Source organism: Electrona antarctica, assembly GCF_951216825.1.
Source record: "Electrona antarctica genome assembly, chromosome: 11".
Lineage (NCBI taxonomy): Eukaryota > Metazoa > Chordata > Actinopteri > Myctophiformes > Myctophidae > Electrona > Electrona antarctica.
The window spans coordinates 35,312,938-35,324,713 of NC_136792.1; the positions used below are offsets into that span (position 1 = coordinate 35,312,938).

An 11,776-nucleotide genomic window follows, 5' to 3' on the forward strand; every position below is an offset into this window, starting at 1 on the left:
TGATATTAAGTTAGGCTAGATAATAGCAGATAGACAAGATTGCGTTGTGACTGTGAGCTTGTTTGATCGGCTATTTTCAGCGAAAGCTTTCCCCACAATAACAGAAAACAGAACACCAGCACTCGATTCATCGTATACGGTAGATACTTCTGGTCAAACATTACTCAACTGTGAGTGAAAGTTGCTCTGTCAATTCTTTACTCGAATTTAACTGCCAGAGTAAATAATTCAGCGATTTTCCTTAACTTTCAAGTACAGAATATCTCCAGTTTTTTTTCTTTTCGACCTCTAGGTTTTCTACTTAAAAAGAACCAGACACAATGTGGGCTCATATAGTCACTTCTCCATTGGAATTAAGAGTCTTCCAAACCATTACCAAGACGTTTTTTAGAGACAGAGGAAGAACAACTGCATGTCAGGAATCAGACTTTATGCTTTATTTGCGAACTCATAACACATGGAGAGATCTTCGGCATCAATCTTTACATGGCTTTGCTATACTAGCTGACCAATACATACAGAAGGACAGTGAGGTGAGGTGAGGGGATTGTGTACTCCCAACAAGGAAGGACAGGTGATGATCTCACTCCCCTGGACAGAGAGATATGGGGTGACCGACGACCGCTGCATCTCACTACAAAACATATCTGACCAAAATAATGGACACAATATTGTACATTAAAAAAGTAGTTCACCCAAAACAGTCATAGCCTGAACGAGCCCTGTGCTTTTCTGGGCATAGAGGGGCAGATAAAACTAGCACTGGAAACCTCCCCACCGCCCCGCGCTAATGTTTTGAAGGTCCACAACACAGCGGAGAACACTGACGTCACCACATTTGGAGCGATGCCCCTCTGCGTTCTTATTGGTTAGCAAAGTACAAGGTTCACTCCCACTCCTATGCCACTTTTCCTGGTGGGCCCGCCCAGGCTTTTTTTCTCTTGTGAAAACAAAATGCCTCCAGTCCCTGAGGCCCCCCAAAACATGACTTATAAACACCCTGTGAAGCCTTGAATTCATGGAGATTTTTTCGTTCCGAGTAATGTGATGACCGGCGGAGTCTTCGTCAGTACCAGTAGCACCTCAACTTGTTTGAGGTAGGAGACTCTGTGTGTCTCTATGACTATAGGAATCTTTTAGCACACACACAAGGCTGCATGACTATTGTGAATCTTTTTTCCACAACACAAGGCTGCAGTGCATGCACGTCCCATGGCCCTTATGAGCTGCCGCTCCTGGTGATGACATACAGGATCCAAGAATCCAAGGCGGCATCTACCTTTTCATGTCTATTGTCTCCCAGTGTCTTGTGTCTCTGTGGGCGTGTGTCTCTGTCTCTCCGGGGCGTCAGCCTTCCTCTCAGTAGGAGAGTTGGTAGCTGTCCCAGTAGGTGGGGTCTTCCTCCGTCAGGGGCTTGGCCTTGCTGATGAGGTCACTGAATGACACCAGTTTGAAGGGATAGGGAGTGTTAGAGAGGTATGTGGCCAGAGGATCAAGCTGGGGGTGACAGAGAGACAAAATGTTACTGGGGAACGTTTACATGCATTTTATAGTCAACATGCCTTTCTCTAGTCTAAAAGGATTATTTTACTTGTTTACACAAGTCTGAACATATAGCTGCTCTACAAGCTCACACCGCTTATAACTGAACTAAAGAGTATTTGAATTGGTCAAACTAGTAGATTTTTTTACAACGCCAATTAATTCCTCCACACACACTTCTGTGTTGTCACTGCTGTATTAGCAGTATTTAGCATGGAATCCCCATCGATGATGTCACTGGCAGGCAGGAATGAGACTGTACTGTTGTTTAGTTGTGTTTGTTAACTTTGTAACAGTCGTATATGTGCTTTGGGCTGCATTGTATGTATGAAAAGTGCTAAAGAAATACAGTTGTTCTAGTATAAAAATCACACCCGTGTGAAGTAAGTGGTGCAACTCTGTGTGGGCGTCCCCGGGGGGCCCCGAAACTTCCAGACCCACAGGAACAGGCCCAGGGTGCCGGCGAGCCGCCCCGCGTCCGAAACGGTTGAGAAACCATGTGGGGGTCCCTCTACTGTACTGCCACACCCGAAATCATATATACAGTTAATGTGTGTTAGGCTGCACAACAGTGGCACTTGGTTGTGAAAACCAACCAAACGCTATTTTCCTGCTCAGACAGACCCAGGCAGCCACCCACCCACGGACACACAAATCTACTTAATGAAGTGGTTGCACCACTTAAAAATGGACATGATAATATTGCTCACCCCAGCGTCGGGCTCCACTGTGGGTCCGATCGCTACAGCAACATGGTGGTCTGCATCCAACAGGCTCTCCTGGAGACAGAGACACACAGACACACAGACACACACAAAATTTAAGTTAGTCTTATAAGAGGGCTGGTTCTTCTGATTTGATCGGCCTTGTGACTGTTTGTTGTTAATGGGGGGAGGGAGAGGGAGGGAGGGAGGGAGCGATGGACTGATGGAGGGTGTTTCCTCATTTTGTTGCTGTCGGGCATAAACCTTGTATCTCCATATTTGAACTTGTTTCTTTCATAAACTAACGCCCTACTTCATACAAGTAGTGAACATAGCAGATGTTTGTAGATCGCCTATCTTCACTATAAATATAATGATTTTATATAATATAAAAAAAGAACAGCTTTGGACATACAAGGTTTCCAACAGACAATGATGACCAATGATTCACTGAATGAAATTGAGAGGCTGTGGTTTGATTGAAAGCACAAGTGGACGACAAGGAGGACTTCTAGACAAATTGAAACGCTAACGACCCTTAAAACTACAGTACGGATCAACCTGGAGGAGAGGAGAAGAGAAGGGGGAGAGGGGAGGAGAGGAGGGGGAGAGGGGAGGAGAGGAGGAGAGGCGGGGGAGAGGGGAGGAGAGGAGGGGGAGAGGGGAGGAGAGGAGAGGGGGAGAGGGGAGGAGAGGGGGAGGACGAATGCGGGAGGAGGGGAGAGGGATGAGGAGAGCTAAGGAGAGGAAAAGGGGGACATAGGAGAGAATAATATTCTCCCCTATTCCCCTCCGATGTGGAGAGATGAGGCGAGAAGTGGGGAGATGAGGCGAGAAGTGGAGAGAGGATGGAAAAGGGAAGAGGAGAGGAGAGGAGATTGGAAGTGGAGGGGGGGGGGGGGGGGGTAGGGTAGAGAAATGATGGGAGAAGGTCAAGGGGTTTAGAGAAAGAAAGGGATTGAGGAAGACATGAGGAAATGGATTGTGGTAATGTGTCATCATGGTGTTGGGGACGGCTAGAGAGGTGGTCTCTGGTGTGTGTGTGTGTGTGTGTGTGTGTGTGTGTAAGAGTCACTCCTGAATAACTCCTCCGGCAGGCTCTCTGGACAACACAGCACAGAGGGCCTGGAAGAAGTGATTCCACAAAGCCTTTTCATCGTTTCATTCTATGCACATCCATGTCGTACAGACTGGTCCTGAGTGGATCCATATAGGTAACAGTAAATCAAGCTATAGATTATAAACAAACATATTGACCATCAATTTTAATAAATAATCAATTCGTTTTTACAAATCCTATATTGTTTTTTACAAATCCTATATTAAAATTGTCTTAAAGGGAGGGTGGGCGGGCCGAGCACATTGTCACGCTCATGCCAGCCATAACCATATAATTCCCAATTCCCAATGCAGCTACGCCCAAATATGGAGTGTGTTGTCGAACCTCAAGGTGTTGTCATGGCATCAGGTGCAAAAAAAAAATCAGTCAGCTCCAGATACAGTATGGGCACAAAAGGGGGCATGCCCATACATGGGAAATTTGACCTTGTCATGCCTCTTGACCTCTAATCACCTCAAACATCCAGTCCCTCTCCTCCTCACCGTCCAGATACATCTTGGTCTGGCGTATGACCCGGCCCTCTGCAACGGCATCAGAGCCGAGGTGAAACTCCAGCCGCTGCAGGTTGAAACCCAGCCCTGTGCCGATGGCTTTGATGTAGCTCTCCTTCAGTGCCTTGATGGACAGAGCCAAATCATCTTAAGATTAGGTATAGTTTGTGAGGTTAGGGTTAGGGCCCCGGAAACTAAAATAGAAAAAACATTTGTCAACTGAAATAAATGAAAACAAGAATTTAAAAAGAACTATAACTAACTGAAACAGTATTGTGCGTTTTCAAAAACTAAAACTAACTGAAATTATAGATATAATGCCTTTTTATAATGCCTATTTTTTTATATACGCTTTTTGGGATGAAATCTTAATCTATTTATTTCAATGTACCAGTTTTACACCAGCTGTCGGCACCACACAGTATGGCACGCACCTCACGGTCTATGATGTACTGTATATAATTCAAACTGAATTAGGAAAAAGAAAATGTCAAAACGAACTAAAACTATTATAACCTTGGGTTGTGTGCAGATCACATTTCAGGATTTAATTTGGTGGGTGTGAGGATCCATCCCTCTGCTGATATCCCCTCAGGTCATTATGTTTTGGGTATATAGCAAGAACAGCTGAGCTACAAGGTCACATAATCACAATGTGATTGTGTAGATTGGCTATTGTTTTTGCTGTATATAAAATGTCCCTCCTTCTGTGTATTTATTTACAAGTAGAACCTTGGCCTCATTTCACGATGAGTACTGTATGTATTCACACACATACATGAAAGTGTGAGGGTGTTAGCACACATATGAAAGCGTGACTACTGTATAACGTCGCTGTCGGGCAGAAACCTTGTCTGCATTTCAACTTTATATGTTTTGTTTTGTTTTGTAAATGAATGCCCAACTTCATCATGATACAGTGTCACACGAACGATCCGGAAATTCCACAAAAGTGTGGCTTTGGGTTTTTATGAATATTGATTAACAAATATTAACAAGAGCTTAATGGTTCCATTGGAACACAGGTTATTTAATTTATTTCCCAGTTCCTGAAGAGTAGGTTTTGTACATACATGGTCTCCCCCCGACAGCGACGTTACAGTATAACATACACTGTGCATTAATATAACAGGCGGTTTTGTGTAAATCTTGTGGCTCCAGACAAAACACTGCTCCAGAGCTAATGAACCACAATAATCATATTTATTACTAGGCTATCACTATGGCAACTGTTGAGCACTCGCATCAGTCAATTAGTCAGCAATGATATCAGCCGATGTCCGCCACGCCTGTTTTGCACCCTCTCAATCTCACAATTATCTTTACTCTAGTGCCAGGAACCATCTGGGGGCGTTGAGTTGTGGCACAGTAGCAATGCAATTATTACTTGGAGAAAAATGCCACAAAGGCAAAAAGATGTGTCATCACACCCTGAAGAAGGCTCAATGGCTGACACATTGGTGTTTTTTGTAGCCCGTATTTAAAGAAAGGCCTTTTACTTCTTACAAATCCATCTCGAGTGCCTGGATATGAATTTGTATGCCTTTGTGGCATTTTTTCCCTCTCTCTGAACATTGTACCCTTTCACGAGCAGCGACGGTTTGAGGCAATTCTTTTATGACAATTAAAGGAAGGGTAAATTATATGTTTTTGGGTTTGTTTGTTCAAAGGTTAAAGCATTATAATCTAATAGTAGTCATTGTTTGTTCAGTAACAGGGATCTCCGCATCTCTCCAGCTCTGTAATAAAAATTACAGGTGGGTTCAGCCAATATATATATATATTTTTTTTAATAAAAAATAATAATTTAAAAAGTGGGCACCCTGGGTTACTATTTTGAAAGTGTTGTGTGGGCACACATTAACACAGAAATATCACTTATCCCTACGTTTAATTCTAAATGACATAATTGTGGTTGCCAGGGTTACCCAGTGGCGGTAGAAAGAGGTGATTTGCTGGTGCTCCGAGCCAGATGATTGGATGACACTCCACTCATGCTCCGTAAATTGACGAGTCATGACGCGGAAGAATTCTGACACGCTCTTGTTTCCTGGAGAGAGAGAGGGGGGGGGGGGGGGGGGGGGGAGTGGACAGAAATACAAAATAAAAGATTAAGGAAGGAAGGAAGGAAGATGGGTAAAACCAGACAGAAAAAGGTGATGGTTGTGATCATCCGACATGCATCTCTTTACATTTGGGCCAAATGTTAAGAGGAAAAGGAACGTGTTCACCGTAACTTGGCCTAATTCTGTTCTATTCACACCAGTGATTCTCAACCTGTGGGTCAGAGACCACTGATGGACCATGAGGGTATTGCATGTGAGTCCCCAAATAATAATAATAAATTATTGATAATAGAACATTAAAACTGTCATGTAAAAAACATTTGCATTATTATTATTTGTTTTCTTCTTAAAAAAACCTTGAAAATGTGTTTTTCATTGAAGTAGATCAATGGGTCTTAAAACTATTAGTTTAGTTGCTCTCTCTCCACACACACACACACACACACACACACACACACACACACACACACACACACACACACACACGACAGGAAATACAGCTGTAACCAACAACCAAGATTAGAATGACATTATTGAGGGACACTATCCCCTCCAGGACCTGAAAGAAAACAAGACCGCAAAGACTGTTTTTGGTGATATCCTTTTAGACTGTACTCTGTACATTTCTGTCTAATAAAATATTCAATCAATCAACGTCTGGCTTTCAGAAATTACATAATACTAGAGCGATGCCTGTGGGGCCTCTACAGCGGTGCCCGTTGGGCACTGGCCTACTTGGAATGATGCAAGTTGGAAATGCATGCCCCACCCAGATATTATGTCTGTGTCCCTTTTATGCCCATATGGAGTTCTTTGTCAGGCATGCCCAAATATGGAGTCTATGCAGACGTCAGATTGATGTCAGAACAGGCCCCTGCCCAGTGTCCATATATGGACACTGGTCAGGGGCCCTTGTCCAGAGCCCAGGCAGAGGCCTTTTTGGGGCAGTTCTGGACAACCGTGGGTACGACCGACTCAACACCGGACACTGCACCCCTGTGGTGGGGTGGAATGAGTGTGTCAAATTTGAAGGTGGGGCGAACGGTTCTCGAGTTATGTGGATTACAGACTTACAAACGTACAGAGACTTGGTGCATTTATAGTTAGAAGTTAGATGTTAGCCAAATCTATAATAGGCTGACGTAAAAAAAACAGCACTCCACGTGATGACATGTGGCAGCCAAGTCTACAGACATTTTAATGTTTGTTTAGAGCACTTATAAATGCAAATATAGTGTACAATGTTTGAATAAAGAAGTGATGCGCCTCACTTCACACAAGTGTGATCAAATTCCTCTCTTTCATGTACAACGGTTAGAAGCCCAGCCATGCTACAATAACTGGTTTGATGCTGGGGCCCTGTGTCCTTCTGTTTAGGACATGTGACATATTGCCTTCATGCAAGTATCTGCTATTTTTAACTGCCTTACTTTTATTGATTTCTTCTTAAACTATATGTACCTACAGTATTACATCTGCTACTATTATTTTACTGCTATCCCACTACTATTTTAACCCATTTTGGGCGGGAACCCCTTTTGGTGTTAGCATCATGTTATGCTTTAGCTATTGAAAAATAGCAGATCTACAAGCTCATAGCGCGCCACCGAGTGGCGCGCTACGAGCTTGTAGGTCTGCTATTTTTGAAAAATCGAAGAACGACTGACATAGAAACATAGCTTTTTCGGAAAACTGTCAGGATGTAGAAGACATTTTTAGAATCTGATCTCAGGTCAAAATGGGTTAAACATGTACCATGCACCACCTTATGCAGGCATATTCACCCTGCCATGTTGATATCACATCACATCTGTCCACCTTATGCAGGCATATTCACCCTGCCATGTTGATATCACATCACATCTGTTCTGTTTCTCTCCTTCCTCACACTGCTGCGACAGTGCTTGTACGCCAAACAATTTCACCCACTTCCTTCCTTACACCTGCATCCCTGCGATGTGACAATAAAGTGGAGTTGAGTTTACCTGGCATGGTGGTCTTCATCACGTCCACACCAACCTGCAGTCCCTGTAGAGCAGCCAGCACCGCATACTCCCCCTGGTGGGAGACGTTGAAACTCCAGGGCCAGTCTACAGGACACAAATCCTAAGAGAGGTATAATGTACAACAGGGATTCTCAACCTCCTCGTCAAGGACAGGACCCCCAGTTTGATATGCATTAGGCCACAGGCCCCCATTTGATACCACTTTCTATTATGCCTTTCATTTCCACTTTTGATGAGATTTACTCATATTAGCTTTGCCCCCCCCCCCAGATGTATATGTTTTATTTAGCTTTAGCACACACAAGTGTGTGTGTTTATTTAGCTTTAGCACACACAAACGTGTGTGTGTGTGTGTGTGTGTGTGTGTGTGTGTGTGTGTGTGTGTGTGTGTGTGTGTGTGTGTGTGTGTGTGTGTGTGTGTGTGTGTGTGTGTGTAATGGTGATCAGCAGTGGCATTGCTACTTTTACTTCATTATGTTTTTCACCACTGACAATCATCTTTTAAAAACATCTCCTTTTAAAGTCATATCATGCGTACATTAGAAATACATTGATAGGTGCAGTACTTAGTTAAGACTAGTCATTGGTCCGACAAACGACAACCTACCTCAAACCCTAACCTAACCATAACCGCAAACACAGGAGCAGCGCATGTCCGACATGCGACAATGCTCCGTCGGAATTACGTGCGGACCCCCTAGAACTAAATAAGAAACCAGACTTTCATTTCATTTTCACGGTTTAAAAAGAATAGCAGATCTACAAGCTCATATCGCGAAGTGATTTTTGAATATCCAAAGTATAAAGTAATGGTAAGTGGTTAAAATGATTGTGATGCTATAGTTTTCTCAGAACCAATGTGCTATCTATATACAGGAATAAAATCTAAAATCTGCTTTCCCGGATTGAATGGTAATGTGGAATGTTGACATTGTGACTGTTGTTGACCCATTCAGAGTGTACCTTCGGGGGGTTTTCCAGGTAAGGTTTCCCTCTGTCAGAGCGTCGCAGTGTGAACTCTGACCACTTAAGCTCCATATACTCGCATATGAAGCTCCGCATCAATAACCTGCCAGCCTGGAGGAGGAACAGACACCAGGGTTAAAGGAACCGCTTTCATCACACTGTCAGAGCTGGTATATGGACTTCATGTCTGCTATAACATTACAATAGCGGTGGATCTCAAACGTTTTTTTGTTGTTGTTTTCAACTTTTGCAATGACCACCATACTTCTGAGTCTGAGTGTATAAAATGGAACCAAATGGACACAGGGTTAATAATTTGGTTCCATTTGTACACTCTCAGAGTTAGAGACATGCCTATAAGGGTCCATTTGGAACCCCTTCAGGTAACCCTGAAGGTCCCTCACTTTGAGAAACACTACAAGTATGCAATCTTACTGCATGATTTAATTTGTCTTTATCCATAATTATAATGAAGGCCAAAATTATATAGGCCAACAGTGCTGTTTTTATTTATTATGGCCATTGGTCAAACTGTAGATCTGCTCTTTTCGAAATGCGACGTATAAAGTGACATTTTTCATAGTGTGTGGCAGCAGCGCCATCTAGTGGTGTTCAGGACGTTCGGCACCACGGTCTTTGACTGACTACTAGTGACTAGGTCTATTTAGATTCGGAAACACAGCATCATTCTCACTGCACTGGCACTGCAGCAATGTCAGACAAGAAATCCAGAAGATTTGTACCTAAAAGGCTAATATTCTTTCCTCGGCGTATAAAATTGTCTCAGTCTGGTGTGTATCTTTAAATAGGTACCGAGCGGCAATGCCACATACAAGGGGAATTAGCTCAAATGGTAGAGCGCTCGCTTAGCATGCGAGAAGTAGCGGGATCGATGCCCGCATTCTCCAATGTTTTTTTTTTTCTTCTTTCGACTAGTCGGTTTGCACATAGATGTTTCTTTGTTGTACAATACATGCATATACATTGTAATTATAATCACACTCACCATTGCTGATTTGGCGTCCTTTGCGAACACGAATTGTCCGATCCTGAACATCTCTTCGGACTGGACAGAGCGAGCCGCCTGCAGCCATTCATCCCTGCTGGGCTTCCATCCCTGCTGGCAGCGAAACGCCCACCGCACAGACGCCATCACTGGCACCGCAGACCCAACAGCCTTAACTGAAATGAAATCTATATTTACCCAGGGTATCTGGGCTAAGCTCAAGAACTTGTTTCCAGCCTTCCAGCCCTGCTCATAGAACACATTTCATCGTAGTGGTTCAATGCCTTGTTCAAGGGCACTTCAGCGGTGGTAATTTTAACGTGTCGGACGGCTGATTCGAACTGGGAACCTTCCGGTATCAAGACCGCGCCGCTATCCGTTCGGCGCTGCCACTAACTGTTATGGACCCTTACAGGTTTGTAAGTGTACAAATATATACAAATCAAAATGTCACTTAAATTGACACTTTCACAGTAATTGAACCGACGTCACTACCCCACAACTTCGGCGCTGGTTCATACTAATGAAACTATCACTAACTAGTACAGACTACAGACATGAACTAACAATAATATTCCACGGAGCTGTCAACGGACCAATCTATCTAGGAAGACATGCACATTTATATGTAACCTGTCCTAAGACGCCTGTAAAAGCAGTGCCAGTATGTGGAAACATTTTAAGCTTTCAACGCTGTGCTATCGTGGTGGATAGTGTTTACATTGTTGCATCTAAGCATGAGTCCGGAAGAGGAAGGCAGAACTCGTGACCTATGTCTCTGCATCAATGGGCTCTGCATTGTCCAATGGGAGCGTGTTCTTCTTCTTCTTTTTGTAGTTTTACGGCAGTTGGCAACTAAATTATGGTGCATTACCGCCATCTAGTGATCCATCTTCTTGGATCAACCGTACTATGAATCCTTTTCCCTCTATTTCCTCTCCCGAGTCCCAACCCATATACCCACACACACTCACTCATTCTCTCACACCCCTTTACCTAAACTATATCCTGTCAAACACTCCTGTTTCCCTTAAGAACTCTAATAGAATTTTAACATGTCTTCTTTCCCCCATTCTTAAGAGACCCTCTAATGTTATATCTTGCACCCCTATATCCCTCATCTGAGACCTCATCGCCTCCCTCTCTGGCCCATAACCTCTGCATTTCAAAAGAACATGTTCAACGGTCTCCTGTTCCTGACACTCCTCACATTGGGAGCGTGTTTACAGTATCTCATCAACATGATGTATCTTGGGTCAATTCACTTTTCAGGCTAAATATTCAGTCTAGAATGGATACGGAAACAGTCTAATTGCGTGCAGAAATGACCAGATACAGTACGCGGGCTCTAGACAGGACGTGAGTAGCCTACTGAGCAGTAAATAGAAACCTGGCGATTACGCTGCGAGGTTTATGCTTTTATTCAGGGAAGAAGAAATCGGATGTTTTACTCAAGTCTCAAGTAAAAGTTATATTACCACAATGTAGACTGTGAGAGGGCGGCTGATTCTCCACTGTCCGGACAGAGCCTCTCCCTTGAGTGTTTGTGGAGATGACTGATTTATCCTGTTGTGCCTTGATCAAGTCCATGCACAACAGGTGCGCAGCCACACCCAGCTCTGAGTCCAGTTCCAGTTTGACTCAGGCCAGGTGTGACTGCTTAAATCAGTCATCCTCCCTCTCACATAGACATAGCCTACTCTGTCACAAATAAAAACCCCATCTGAAAAGTTGTTGTGCTGGGGAGTGGGACCCCCATGACAGATGAATTGATGAATTTACAAGGAGTTACACTTGTTTACAACAGGGTCCACCCCTGTTGTAAACAAGTGTAATACTTTATCAGTGTGTCGTCCACAGTTAACAGTTTTTGTA

At 43.6% G+C, this 11,776-nt stretch overlaps 1 protein-coding gene across 1 annotated transcript; it reads right to left on the minus strand.

Moving 5' to 3' along the window:
• Nucleotides 1–415: 415 nt before the first annotated feature.
• aasdhppt (aminoadipate-semialdehyde dehydrogenase-phosphopantetheinyl transferase) lies at nt 416–11,514 on the minus strand. The gene is made up of 8 exons (XM_079514701.1): nt 11,380–11,514; nt 9,902–10,077; nt 8,893–9,006; nt 7,909–8,029; nt 5,786–5,907; nt 3,820–3,981; nt 2,253–2,321; nt 416–1,497 (listed from the first exon to the last, which is right to left on the minus strand). Exons 1-8 carry the CDS (start codon nt 11,489–11,491, stop codon nt 1,360–1,362), a joined length of 1,014 nt encoding a protein of 337 aa, XP_079370827.1. The 5' UTR covers nt 11,492–11,514; the 3' UTR covers nt 416–1,359.
• Between the last annotated feature and the right edge of the window lie 262 nt (nt 11,515–11,776).